The 15,495-nt window shown below is 39.7% G+C and overlaps 1 protein-coding gene across 3 annotated transcripts in view; it reads right to left on the bottom strand.

Annotated features, from left to right (window-relative positions):
- The window catches only part of myripb (myosin VIIA and Rab interacting protein b), a 117,315-nt gene extending 102,077 nt beyond the window's left edge, over positions 1–15,238 (bottom strand). For 2 of the 3 annotated variants that reach the window (XM_065948938.1, XM_065948939.1), the window contains exons 1-2: positions 15,036–15,238; positions 6,403–6,611 (exon numbers count right to left, since the gene is read on the bottom strand). In XM_065948938.1, the coding sequence (XP_065805010.1) occupies positions 6,403–6,512 (110 nt within the window). In that variant the 5' untranslated portion in view covers positions 6,513–6,611; positions 15,036–15,238. The remainder of the gene's footprint in view (positions 1–6,402; positions 6,612–15,035) is intronic. The other variant, XM_020653043.3, reaches the window with a different exon arrangement.
- Between the last annotated feature and the right edge of the window lie 257 nt (positions 15,239–15,495).

Genomic DNA, 15,495 nt, shown 5'->3' with positions numbered 1-15,495 from the left:
AGGAAGACTTGATGGAGCTGCAAGAGAAAATCCTCACAGGTACAGCAGCTGCCTCCACACAAGAACTTGTCAAAAACATGTGTAAAGTGGATCTTTCCTCCCAAACTGAGCAAATTGCCCATAAGAGTAGCTGGTGTTCCGGTCATCTTTTCAGCACTCACACAGGCATTGGTGGATAGCTTTTTCTATCTAGAATCATTTCCCAGTCAGGCTCCCATGGGGGAGCTTGTGCTGATTGTTAAGTGGGCCCACGTCTGTGATCCCCTGAGCTCCCCGCTGCTCCATAATGAGCCTCTACAGTTGGATGGCCACTGAGCCGGCGGAGGCCAGAGGTCGAGCTGCTCACCTGCTCTAATTGGCTGAATCACAGTCGCACTCTTTAGCAGCAGCGAATCCAGGCTGCATACGGAAGTTACGAAAGGTTTGTTTTTACAACAGATATTAGCTACTAGCTGAAAACATCCAAACAAATTTAGGATTCAACTTAAGAGATTAGATACTTTGCATTAAAAAAAAGACAGCCAACACTTAGCAGTAGCAGATCAATATAAAAATGCAGTCACCCTGTCATCTGCCTGAGGTTTTATTCTAGCTAACTGTAACTGGCAGTCGAAGGCTACCTTTTTTCTTTTTGTAAAAAAACATAATCATGTTTAATGTAACGGTTTCTTTCATAAATGCATTGCATGTTAAAAGCCCAAATAGACTAGCTTATCCTTTGCTCTCAAAACATGACAGTTATTGTTACCACCAGCAACTTTCAACACTCATGGTGATGCTTAATACACTTATCTCTTGCTTTCAGAGGAGAGATTTTTACATTAACACAGTGCTGCCTGCATTTTAATAACACAAGGATAAACATTATCCACCACTTACAGCTGAGCAGCAGCTACTTGGCAGTTTCAAAAGCTACATAGGCTATGATCTTTGAAGTAGTTTGTACATGCTTGGTTTAAAAGAAAAGACCAAAAATGAAAATAAAGTTCTTGCATGTCCACAGACGTTTTTGCTCTAAATGTTGTTAGCAGAACTATGATGTTTACTGAACCTGAGACAACACAGGGGGTTGTTTCACAGGCCTTACAGGCTTACTAATAACTTTAACTATGGCTGCGTCACAAGTAAGTCATGAGAGTCTCTGAGTGAGACCACATGTATGATAGCAGGACCCTGAAATTCAAGCAGCTTAAATGACTTATTTCATTACTAATTCATTATGTATGTGCTTTTGCTACTGCGTATGAAAAAAGGTCTATGACTGGCAATGAAGTCTGTATGGAGGTTAATCAATCAATCAAGCCGTGTCTATAAACCCCTACACAAAGTCGTTATAGAAGTGGTCTAATCAGCAACTTCTGTAAAATCACCTTTGTGGGTTCAGGGCCTCTATTACAGGAGGAAAATGGGTGGAAACGGGAGTTGTTTGGTGAAACTGTATCATCTGAAATTAAAGGCTTCATTTCTTTAAAACTTTTAACTTCATTTAAAAGAAATCGAAGTCAGGCAATTGTTAAATTTGGTCGGACTACTATTAATTTCTTAAAGCAGTGTGTCATCAGCGTATAAAGATAAGTAAATATCAACCCAGGATGCCCAGAGGTAGCATTAAGTGCTCTAAACGTCTGCACAGTTATTTGAGAAATGTCCTCCAATCCCTTGTAGCCCCGGCTAAACGAGAGAAAAACCAATCAGAGAAGCCCATTATCTTTGCCATTTTGTCTCATCTTTCTAATGTGATCTAAAGGTGCTGTACAGGGCCGATAAATATATTACATGACCAGTGACCAAAGTTGAAAAGACAAAAAGACAAAAGACAAGAGCAAACTAACAAACAAAACTGAAAAATCAAATCAAACAAACAACAACAAAACAAACACTTAACTAATGGGAGTTTAACAGAGTCAACATGACTTAAATATGTGAATGATCAGCAGGGGGTAACTACTGTATATATAATAATAAGTTAAGAGAGAAGGGAAACAAATAATTAAAAGTCTATGGATTGAATGAGGACTCAGTGCGTATGTTTTGTTGCTAAAAATGTTTTTTAAGTATCATTATCACAGTCATTACCACGTCTATCATGACCACCACTATCATCATCATCATCATCACAACATATGGTCACAACCATCATCTTTTTTGATGGAAAAGAAGAGGACAAACAAAAATAAATAAATAAAGAGGGGATAAACAAACATTTAAGTAAAGAAGGGGCAATGGGGGAGATAAAGACTCTCCAGCTGCAAGGCACCGTTGTAAAGGTGTTTGATTGGTAAGGGACAGCAACATGGAGTCAGGTAGTTTTTGTCTTTTTTTTTTTTTTTTTTTTTTTTTTTTTATGTATCTTGGTTCTGATTTTGTTTTGATTTAACCTGTCCAGGTTCTTGTTGTTTCTCTGTTTCAGGCTGCCTGCAGACTCATGGAAGCCTGACTAAGGAACAACAGCAATGTTATTATTATCATAATCTTTTTTTTTTCTTTTTTTTGATCAAGAATTCCCTTTACAAATTGCTTCCCTTTGATTACTTTAATCATCAGTTTTGCCTCATTTTTTTAGCAAAACAAATATCTGGTCCCTTATGGACTCAAACTTGAATAAGAAATATACATCAAGCACCGTACTAAAGCCTCGACTGTAAATATCAATGTTTTCTTGTTTATATATAATCATGTTCAAATTGGGGCATATTTAAAGTCTTATTTCCTGTCCTGTTTAACATAATGATAAGGAAGACAATAAAAAGGGACTTAATAGTTAGTGATAAAAGCATGACAGTGCAGAAAGATCCTAAAGTAGCTGCAGTTGCCAACTTTCAAACTTTAGGTCAAATAAAGCAGCACAGATGGCCTCTCTGTGGGCTCTAAGTTGTGTGCATCATTGCATTAACATATTTATTAGAGTTCAGTATTTATGAGGCAGAACGTAATATCAGTTAAGTTTTTGAGTGTTTCTTGCTATTTAGCGTGGAAGGAAATTAAAATGGAGCATTCAGAGTGGCAGCTAAGGCTTATAAACTGTCCAATGAATCCTTCAGTGGGGTAATTTACGGCTCTGCAGAGCTGACGTCAGTCAAGGTAGAACAACAAATGTCAGCCATGCGTGGAAGAGAGAAACCCACTGGGAGAAGGCTATCTGTCGAAACACTCAACCACCATCTGCTTTAAGCTTTCATATTCCTATTCATGTGCTGTAAACTGTCAACTTACATTTCATATGAAAACCCAGATGGGCTCTGTTTTTATTTTGTATCATGAAAGGCTGCACCAACACTGAAAAGTATAAAATGCTATATTTGATACAATAAGTAGCTACATTGTCAGATGTGGTCAACACATGGGGACTTCTCATTTAACCAGATTCAATAAAGATAATCAAGTAAAATACAATTCAAAAGACAACATCTGGAGGCTTCTGGAGCCAGAGACAGACCAAGGTCATTTCCTTGTTCTTGGGATAAATGGAATGAGTCTTTTACATTTTATAAGGGTCTGGGTTTTGATTGAAATCCTCAAAATCCTGATAAATTAAAACCCTACAGGACTATTTTTTCATGTGCTGTTGATGAAAACAGAGACACAACTCTGTTTATTAATCAAAGTACCACGCTTAGCACACTTTGAAATGGCAAATGTATGGCCCTTTCACAGTATTCTAGTATTTTTTATATATATACATGTCACATTCTCACACACATTCTCACACCAAAGGCTATGTCTGAGCATAGATTCAAGGAAAATTGAGGTTCAGTGTCTTGTTCGAGGACATCTTTACATGTTAACAGCAGGAGCTGGGGTTCAAACCACTGACCTTCCAGTTAGTGGAAAACACTGCACCCCACTGACACATTTTATGTAGGGTGGCTTTTATGTTTATATAATCCACTTTGACAGCTATAGATGCAGTGTAACTATTAAAGACATTGGCTCAATATGACCCTGAAGCTCCAATTGAGGTAAATATAGCAAATGAATACGCTCTTCTGTTTGCTAAAGTACAATACAAAAAAATGAGGATGGAACATCTCCTTCAAGTGCACTGATAATCTGTTCAAACATTACTTTACTTAAATTAGCTCCCTCAATAACTCACAAAACAGAAAGAAGGAGTAAATAAATGTGTGTGCTGAGGGAGTCAGGAGATAACTATGTGCTGTTCAGGAAGCTGACTAAAAGAATCAACAACATCTAACAGTAAAAACACAAATTGAAATCTCTGGGAGTCAGATTTCAGGTTGGTAATACATCAGTCTTTAGCTATTGAAGCTAATTTGACTGTCAGTTAGCATATCTACTTTGCTTTTAAAACATCTTACAGGTCATAATTCCTCAAAAAGTCTTCAAAAAGAGCCCTTTAGCTCTATAGATATCTGCCTGGTACTGCTTCTTAATTAATCTGCTCGTGTTTCTGCAGTAAACAGCAGTAATAACAGCCTGAGAGGCATAACTTCTTTTTGATCATTCATGACAGTGTGGTGGGAGAACATTTTACAGCCCAGTAATTTAGAAATGCACTATCTTTGCTTTGAACTGATTCTGGGAAAATAAGAGTTAAAGCAGCGCAGACCAACGCCTGCTTTCTGGTTTGTGAAGCAACTCTACCGTGCCCCTCAGAGTACAGCTCGGATATTAAAGCGCTCTAAGTAAAGTGGCCTAATCAGCCGTGGCATGCACTGGAGAACACAAAACTGCTGAGGAGCGCCGTTTCAAATCTGGAGAAAGACATCAAATCTCTCAAAAGCTGATACAGGCGCCTGGGAGGTAGTGAAAGGAGCATATTTGTGTTTACAAAATTATAGGGTACAAACGCATTTTAAACATATTTTGGATTTTGTTTTCCAGAGCTTCAATACTTAAACTTAACCCTGCAGTTCTGCTGAAACAACACAAAGCCAACACGTTAATTTGACCACACATTTGAGAGCCAAACCCCCGTGGAGGGCTGTCACTTCCCAACTGAATCCCCTCTGACTGCAGACTGTCACAGAGAGGGCGAGAGAGGGATGGGTGACAGGAGGCGAGAAGGGGGAGCAGACCAGCGCTTGTCAAATGTTAACTAAGAAGCTGTGACACTGGAGCAGAGCTTCGAGGCACGGACCGGCTGACCCCCACAGACCTGACAACCCAAGACCAGAATGTACAAGACAAGCATCGTCCTCCTCACAGCCTCCAAATGTGCCTTTATAAACCACACTGCTGGAAATAACTGCAGCTGAAAACATAGTACTTGCTAAATTATTAGAAAGTATCAGATATAAAAGCACAAGGCTTTGTAAATAAAGAGAATGGTTTGGATTATGTAGTAAAGAAAGCAAAAAGGGACGTATTAGTTTAATGGTTGGCTAAATAAAACTATTTAAACAGAGGAACTAAATCATCTCAAAATAAGCTCTCAAAAAAAAGAAGGGATTTCATCCATGAGGTATTTGGGTAGATTTTCAGTTATTTAGCATATAGCATTCGACCTCATTTAAAAGCAGCATGAAGCTTAAAGTGTCAACAGCTCTAAATGATGACATATTAACATTATGACATAACTGCTTGGATCCCCATGAAATGAAGAATAAATGTACCTTCATCATTAAGTTGTGTTTTTTCATCAAAATAACTGTATTTTGGGGCGCTGGTGGCGCTGTTGGCACAGTGTGTTTGCCCCATGTGTGGAGGCCATGGACCTTCAAAGCGGGCGGCCCAGGTTCAAATCCCAACTGTGGCTACTTTCCCGCATGTCACTCCCCACTCTCTCCCTGATTTCTGACTCTATCCACTCTCCTATCTCTCCATTAAAGGTACAAAACGCCCTAAAGTAATCTTTAAAAAAAACAACTGTATTTTCTCTTCCTGTCAAAGTTTCAAATGTCTCATCCTGAACTCATGGGAGTTTACTAATTGTTCGGCAAAAAGCTTTGACGAAGCTAACAATCCAGTCCAAGTCATCCCTATGTTATGTCCCGCCTTGTGTCTTGTGATTGGTTGTATCCTGTTTCAGTTACAACGCGGCGGTTAGATACTTGACATGGCAGTGCCTGTAGCTCGGATGCTAAACATTATTGGGAAATTATATTCAGGAGCAGCTTTTAACAAAGAGTCAATAATCATGGCACTAGAGGGCTTTTCAGACAGTTTTACCATTCTGATATATTCCATTATTCAAGTGGTAAAATTAGTGTAAAGCTGTATGGGTTTAAAGGGATTGAAAGGGGAGAATTTAACCCCAGATATATTTCCCTTATATGGTAAAAGTCTTTTACTTGAGCCAGCTATTCCCTCCTACATCTGGTAATTTCTGCTCACAGCAAAATAACATCTGCCCTCATCAGCATCTCTAAAATCATGCTGAATGTGTTGCACGAAATATGTAGTACTGAAAAAAGCCCCAGCAGGGAAATCCCTTCTCACCTCAGCCTATCCTCCTCCTTCTTTCTCAGCTTCATGTCGCGTTGGACCACTTTCAAGACGTGCTCCGCCTCATCATCCGTCAGGCCTGACAGGTCCAGCTTCCTGCCCATCTTTCCTGGCCTCGCCACACTGAGCTGCTGCTTCTGGTCCAAAAGAGGAGGACAAGGAGGGGCACAGGCTCTGCTCGGGGGGACGAGGCTGGGACAACCCTGGAGATAGAGGGAAAGAGAAATTTAAAAAATACATGTGTGCAATATAATGATATTTTGGGAGCTGAATAATGCCTTCGATTGAAGTCCTCAGGGCTTCTTCAGAACTCTTGTATAACTGGGATTGAAGAATTCATCAAACTCTTTTGGCTAAAGACTTACAATAGGTGGATCTCTGGCAAAGAGTACGACAAAAGATAATGTCAAAGCTACATTCTTACAACAGATTCAGCATAAAAGTTCACTCAAAGGGCACTATGCCTGCATGCAACAATGCTGCAACACTTCCTTTTATGACTTTTGAACAAAATAAATTGTGGCACTGGTTGCTGGACTCTGACCTCTAAGCTACTGAAAATTGGATGAAGGCTTGTTTTCAAAGCAGAGTGTAGTGGTTGGAAAAGTCTTTGGGTTTCTTTTTTACAGTTTCAGGTCATTACTATTACGATTCTTGACTTGCCACTGGAAGGAAGAAATAAAACTTGGAATGTTAAAACCAAGAAAAAAAGAGAGGGCACATTCCCCTAATTTTGGAACACTAAGCATGTTCCAAAAAAACAGATACCAACATCTTTATAAGTCTTATCTGCAGAGCAAATGAAAGAGACGTGATTGATATCAGACGATGATAGTATACACCAGTGCAACAACTAAGGTCCTAATATCTGCAAAAATCTCCATCCCTGAAAATATAGAGTAAACACAGTGTGGCTTGTGTAAACACAAGCCACGAACACAATAAGCAATGGAATGCAAAATGAAGTAATTAGGATTATTAATGACCACAAAATCTGATCACTACCGCCGACAAATAGCAGACGAGGTATTGAGTGTTGAGTTCACCTAACTTGAACTTGATTAACTGATAATGCACAAAATCACTGCATCTGCAAGTAAACTTTTCCTCGTTTTGTAAATACATTAATTTGCATTTGGCTGCATTAACCTCAGTATTAGAATTGATGTAAACACCACCACCATTACTGTCTCCATAGTAATGAGCTTCTGCTAATCACACTAAGTGAATACATCCATGCTACCTGCAGCGTGTGGCTTCACCACAGCATCTTTTACAATTACATGCTGCAGTCACATGCTAACATGTCCACATTGATTGGCGTTAGATGGAAAGTAAACTGTTCAACCAAATCGCTCCCTTCTATATAATCCCAGATGATTCAGCAGCAGTTATTCATTAGTCAGTCTGAAAACAATTGCAACCCACGGAAAAAGTAAGCCACAGCCTAAAGTCCTTTATTACCGAGTGCTGGCTACATGACAAGCAGTGAAAAGTAAGACGTCGCTCCCAGAAGCTATATGATTAACACACTATATAGCCCATAGGTTCTGAAAGTGTCCTCAGGGAGACATAAGGCTGCTGTTTTCTGGCATAGTCAAACTACAAAAGCCTCAACAACATTTTCAGTAGATACTAAATATTAGATATAATATGCTAGATATTTGTGGATTTTAACACTTTTAAGATGTGCATACTAATACAATGCCAGAAACTGTGATCTAAGAGTACCTTAAATTGCGATCACGCTGTGCAACTCTTCAACTTTAGACATTCAAATCACAACCTTCTGCCATTTGTGCGATAAAATCTCACCCCTACCACAACATGCAAAGCAGGAATTTAGCTGCAGGACACATTCTGACTAATATTTAACTTGCAGGCTTTGTTTTACTATTTTGGAACTGGCCATTAATGTGGCGTTGGTTAGTCTAAGTCCTCATGTCTAACATTAGGGGACTCTTTGCATGGGTCTGTCAATCAAATTTAATTAGAGTTACAGACGTTTGCAGAAGGGTTTTCAAATCTCAATTGACACGGAGACCTCACAAAATCTAAGATTCATTAACATAAATACAAATCTGACATTCTGAAAAAAAAAAAACACATGTCAATAGGGGGAGAAAGGTTGATAAAGAGTTGAGATATTGATAGCCGGCCAAGAGAGCACAAACAGAGGAGAACAGCAGTGACAGATGTGGAGATGGAAAGAAGGATGAGGATAAACAAGATGGGAGAGAAGTACAAGTAGAGAGATACAGACAATTATGTCCATCCTAGTATCGGCCAACAGCTTTATTGACAGAGCCGCTCTTCTCTCGCTCATTATTCAATTCATTCCTGAAGTTCACTTCAAAGACTGCTGTTGAACTGATCGACTGATCCGGCACAAATATTTGTGTTTCTGTCAAAATGTATGCAGCAATATGTTTGCTACATTTGTTGCTGTGACTCTCAGCTCCATTTATTCAACATTATCAATCACAATCCTGAAGCTATGAAATATAAACCTTAGTTTGTTGGTCTAAAATTGAGTGGTTGTCAGTTTGAGTAAAAGCTTAGTGGAAAGTAGACAAAATGTTGTTCATCGTTTTATTTTATCCTCTGAGATATCTCCATCAGATGCTCTTATGAGTCATCTGTATAAGTAGGAATATATAATCCACAAGGACAAACACACACACACACACACACACACACACACACACACACACACACACACTCATTCACACACAAAGTGCGAGAACAAGCTTTTGACAAATTCTCAGATCAGATCTCTCAGTCTCAAACATCTTGTATCCCATAGATACAGACTGTCACAATGCGCTACATGACCTTGCCCTTAACTCTGAAAAGGATATACAATTTGAAAGTCAATCTTTTCAAACATTTTCCAGCATCTGCGCATATCACAAGAAAAAAGACTATATTTCCTAAACGAGTGCTTGCAAAAAGAAAGATTTGTGATGTCCCATGCACCCAAAGGAACAACTTTGACGCTTTACAGCAATACAAATGATCACTATAAGCTGCTGGAAAGAACCTTCATATTCTTTTGAAGAGAAACAATCAGGTCCTGGTTTTATTTCAGCCACCAGACTAAAAGCCATGAGTTCAGGCTTTAAATGTATCGTAGGCCATCATTGGTCCTGTAGTGGCAAGAGGAAGAAATCTTCATAACCAAATGACAGCGACACGTTTTTTTTTGTTTTTTTTGTGTGGAACATAAGTCAAGTGAGTTATCACCTTACAGCTTCATTGTATTGTGGAACAAAATCAGCTAAACCCCTGTGCTCCTTCATGGCCATCATTTAAAGGTCAGGAGGGTTTCAGAGATGTGTGGCTCTTTTCATAGAAATTAAGCTACAACAAACAGTTAGTCAGCTTAGCATGCATAGCTTAGCTTCAAAATGCGAACAATGACGTTAAGTTATGTCTTGTTGCCTTGCTGCTGCCTCGGGGTCAGTGACAGAAGAGGAAGCAACTTCATTCAATTTCAAAAACGATTAAACTATTGAAAATATCTGGTATTTTTTGTTACACAGGTGGACAATATTCACACGTATATTGCTAAAAATTTCGAATCAAGTATTTTGATAAGTCTAACAATATTGTATTGTCTATCAAAATGGGATCTTTGTACTATAAAAGATGTTATTCCTGAAGATGACGTTTTTTAAAGAAGTCAAATTCGTCACTCAGACTCTTATTCTTGACGTGAAACCACAGAGATGTCCGCCCTTATTTTAAAGTTGAAATACCTGATAAAAAAGCAGGAAAGGATGAAGTCTCTCTGATAACAATGCACATGTGTCGAGTCCAAGAACGCACATTAACACCTTTATCAGTCAAATAGATAGTATGCCAAAATTAGCTTCAGCTCTGTAACATATTACAACAGCAGCCACGGCTGGCTGGTCTAACATATTTGTCTTCAGTCCTTGTTAGGCTCCTAATGTATAGAGAAGATTAATGGACCATTACTGTGTGGCCATTATTGTATAGCCACAAGGGAGGGCAATTATTCAGACCTTCTTTTTATAGTGAGTGGTGTCAAGGATGGGGATGGAGCATCATTTATGACTATGAGAGTATCTGCCTCTCTAGCTCTAGTGTTGCACATACTGTATACACAGCAGCCAATCCATCTTCATTTTCAATTTCTCAAATAGACGCACACTCACAAACACAATCATATACACACAAGGCATCAGAACCATGCGTCTTTTGTAAAGCATTGTCACAATCCTGTATGAAATACAAGGCCATCAACAATAGCACCATGAGCAATAAGTGTGTAGATAGTGGGAAAGAGTGTCCGACAAAAACCCACTAAGGAACTAAGGTAAGAGGTTGTGGTTCATTCATTCATTCAGTGGGCTACTCTCTTTTTTATATAGATTTGTGACTGTATAGAGAACCATTCCCAAACAGTCTGAACATTAGCAGAAGAAACATCTTTCTGCTGTTCACACTGTCTCTGATCATCATAATAAACCATGTGCTGTTTCAGCAATTTATCCAACCCTAATGACACACAACAGTTTCACTTCTTCAAGCCCCAAGAATTTGTTAAAATTCTGATTTATTGCTATAAATGTGGATGGCACTTACAGTACAGTTAAGCTCAGAGAAATATTTTGGCCATGGCAAATACAATTTGGTAGTGTAGAACTTTAGGGAACATAACACAAAGACTCAAAGACTCACTTCATAAGGCAATCGTTATTGTAAGGTAGATGGACGGTAACTAAGTAGCGCTTTTCTAGTCTTCCAACCTCTGAAAGCACTTAGCATCACATAACACATCCATCCTTTCACACACTCCTTCTGGCCATGCCTTTTAAAGCAATTTGGGGTGCAGTGTTTTGCCCGAGGATACTTCAACACGCAGACTTTAGGGTCCAGTCGTCAAACTGCCAGCTCTATATCGAGGGAATTATTGGGATTTAAATGATTTTGACTTGCGCCGTAAAGCTACAGATGACAACTCTAGGCACCAATATGCCAAATGATTGGAAGTAATCTCATAAAATGGCTTTTGTCATGAGTTGAAACAAATGAAGTAACATTTCCAAAAAACGAAAACAAAATGTGGTCAGTACTGTCACATTCTGACCAGCTCTGCAGTCATTTGTACGTGTGTAACACCATCAGCTTACACCAGCAACACGTTCAGACTGACGCTCATTGCTCAGAGAGAGAGAGAGAGAGAGAGAGAGAGAGAGAGGGAGAGAGAGAGAGAGAGAGAGAGGATGGCTTCAGAGGGAAAATAGGTCATACTAATGCTTCTCTCTGGTGAATGAATAGAAATGTGTATTTTCCCCAAAGGACGCCGTGCGTGCATCAATCAACCACATGCTGAATGAAAAATATGTTCACACAGATTCTAAGTCATTCCAAATCCATCAAATAAAAACAGCACATCCGACATGGAGTCACCTGAGAGAGTAAGTAGAGGATTGGCGGGCTGAGGACAAGGCCCTGTTAGAGCACTAAAAGGGCAGGTGCAGCCAAGCGCTAAATGAACTGCTTGTTTTAGACACTCTCCATTGGATCAGCGTTTCGTCACAGCCAGAGGGGAAGGAGATTGAGAACAACTTCACTGAAATGACTATTTGAACTAAAGGTGACTACAGTGAACTGACTTTGCAGACCTATATATAAAGCCAGTCATAGTCTTCTGAATAAGAGTGTGTGAAGCGTCAAAGATTGTGAACTGGGTGTTCGAGATTGTCCTTGACTGTGTATGAAATCTGTGTTAATAGCAAACTGTAACTCCTTAAAAACCTAATCCTTTCCTTAATGTGTGATGGCCTTTCCCTGCCTCTCTGCTCGTTTGTCTTCTCAGCATCCACATGACAGCATAAACACAGGTTTTTGTGGTGTTTGTGCAACCCAGGATATGACCAGTATCTGCCACAGTGACATCAAGAGGAGAGAAAAGAAGCAACGAGACCAATGGCTCTTGGATTTTTAATTAGGAGCCAAACTGCACATCAGCCTCAAATTTCTATTTATCCAACTGCTCCACAGACTGGCTGGCTCTATAACAAGAAGTCCAGCACATAGTGTGAACAGCAGCCCTGTCAGCAGTCAAGAATTGATGAGAACCAAGGGACCTTATTTATACTTAACATCTTAGAAGGAAGAGCTTGAGAAGTGTTTAAAAACACAGTAAGCATCTGTGAATGAGTTAGAGCAGTTAGTTCAAATCAGTAGCAGAGCCAGGATACTGTGATTTGGTGACCTAAAGAGGGGCTGGATTGTCGGTAGCAGAGGTTAAATATGTGCAACCAATAGAGGATATACACCAAAAACAAGATTGAACTTTAAAGACTCAAAATATGTGTTAATTAATGTACAATGCAAGCAAAGCTGATTATGTGCATTACAAAACAAATGTGTAGAAAAATGATACAAGAATAATCAAAAAACCTTCACTATCCATCATTTTGTCCCCACAAAAAGTATCTGTGGCTTTACATCACACTTCAGCTGTGTGAGTCAAAACAACGGCAGCGCTTGCTAAATTCAATATAGTAAAGCCAGTTGCTAACAGCTGCCTGTTTTATTTACCTGTACAGCTGATTAAAACCACCCATATTTAATGTAAGCTATATAAAACCAAACATGAGAGTTTAAATGACAGTTAGGAATATGTCACCAGAAAAGAAATTAATAAAGCAGGTTGTACTTACTTAAAAGATTAAACATACCCACCAAAACACGACTCCTGCTAGCCAGCAGCTACCTACTAGCTGTAGCTAATGTTAATACAAGGCATATGGCACTGATACCTTGCTTTCAGCTCACAATGTTAATTTTCAGTATTGATGCCGTTTGAGATAGTCCCCTCCCAAGTGTCATTGTCTTTACCATCGTAGTCCTCCGTTTTGGTAAATACAAGTTCGCTAAAGTTCCTCATGCTAAAATTCCCACTTTGTGCCTGACATCGACTGAAACTCTTGTATGTTTCTTTCTGAAACAGAAAGTGACATGGTCCCTCACAAGATAATCAATTTGCCTAAACATTTTGTAAATTGATCAAACTCAAAAAAACTTTTAAAGTAATACGTGTTCATGCTGCTCCACCAATTCATCAGGTTTGCTCCTATTCAAATGAACCAATGAAATGGCATAACAAGCAGCAAAGGTCAACAGTCATCATCACTCACTACATTTTTAAGCAAGGGGTTAACGGCTGCAAGTGATATGGAGGATGTTGCCATAGCTTTCTTTATCCTATTTATTCCCCCTTTGTTAAAATCTGGTTAAGAAAATGTCACTTAAGTCATTTTAATAGAATAAATGCATGCATTAACACTAACCCGCCACGGTAGCTGAAAATACAGCCATGTTAAATAGACCTCAGGTCATGCCATCTTGTGAATGTGCTTTGTTTGTCATAACTGCTGAAGACACACAAAATAAAGATCCTTACTTCCTGTTTCATACCAAAATCCTCAATGGAGGCTCAGTATGGGGATGAGCCCCTTTATCGTTTGTGATCCTTTTTTGACATCAACCTGCTGTGTAACATCCAGCTTTACCTGGCCAATTATGACTGTATGCAGAGCATGTTAGGAGGCTGGCAAGGTGAGAATATTGAAGCTGAATTGTGAACACACACACACACACACACACACACACACACACACACACACACACACACACACACACACACACACACACACACACACACACAAACCCAGTTTAACCTCAAGTGTTAGAATCAAACCAGATGCTAATGCTAATTGAATATTGCTCTGAGTCATTGTGCATGTACCTAAGAAAAGCTGGAGCAAAATAAAATTTAAAAAAGAAACACTCCAAGAAAGGCTTGTAAATCCGTCTGAGGGATCTCCATTTTTTCATGAATGAACTGAATAAATTGCTCAGAATAACAGACAGTGAATCATCCTGTTTGGGGGAACATGTGTCCCTAATTTCTCCCTAAAAGACTTCCCTAGTTTAACTATGGTGACACTGTCAACAGGTGACAACCAAAAATCAAAACAACAGGAATAAACCAGCCTGTACCCCAACTCAGAGGGCCTGCCAAATCAGGATTTTCAGCTCACATTTCTTTAAGGGTTTTTTTTTTCTGAAAAGATGGCTCTGAGACAAAATATGACATAATTTTTAATAGCTCCTGCTTATGAAACCAAAACGTGTAAATGTCCCTATAGGCTACATGGCGATTAATCACACTGTGCACCTTCTGGGAAAAGGTTTAGGTTCCTTTTCAGCACTCTGGACTGTTTTTCCAGCTTTGAGGCAAATTCACCTGATCCCGTCCACCTAACATCCCGCAGAAATGCCGCACTTTCATTATTTGAAAACTAGCACCTGTTAATGCCATTCTACTGCCACCTCAGCTGACTGTATGGTAACATCTGTAGCACCTATACGTGGTCAGTGAGTCAGGTAGCTCGCAGATGACACCAAAGAGGACGCAGAAAACGCGCATTATCATATTAAGGTATGCAAGCATGCAACGAGCCTCTTAACCACACATCTAAAACAGACACCTGACTCAGAGGCTCGTGTTTCTTTAATTCCTGCTCATCATAACAGCTTTGCATTCACACATTCGCAGTGAGTTGATGTTAAGAATCACTTACAGAAGATCAGTGGGTGCCGGATGACCGCCAGTGACAGCTTCTTTCACGTTATCCCAGATAATGACAAAAAGACGCGGAGGGATGCGCCTCTGCAAGTGTAAACTTCCGCGACACCTGTCTGTGCCCCTGGTTACTTTTGGCTTGCCTGCCCCTGTGGTGAGTCGGCTTATTAATTTTCCCCAAAGCAGTAGACGCAGGCACAGCTGAATGGGCGATCACGAGGTTTGTATTACACGGAGGAAGGAGGAGATGGAGGAAGGAGGGAGGGGAGGGCGCGCGGGGAGCGAGGTGAGGGATTGGCACCCAACCTTCAGTCTTCCTGTGTTCATGGTGACACGGAGCTGGGTGTTAGGATTTAGCTTTGAGGTGGGAGGCAGAGATAGATGAGTCGTTTTTTTGTGCTTGGCTAATCTAATATCTAATCCTTTATTTTTCTTCTGGCACCTGGGAATCCTGCACT

Source organism: Labrus bergylta, chromosome 20 (assembly GCF_963930695.1).
Source record: "Labrus bergylta chromosome 20, fLabBer1.1, whole genome shotgun sequence".
In the NCBI taxonomy this organism is placed as follows: domain Eukaryota; kingdom Metazoa; phylum Chordata; class Actinopteri; order Labriformes; family Labridae; genus Labrus; species Labrus bergylta.
The sequence above is the reverse complement of the archived record's forward strand: the minus strand, read 5'-3'. Positions and strand labels throughout refer to the sequence as shown.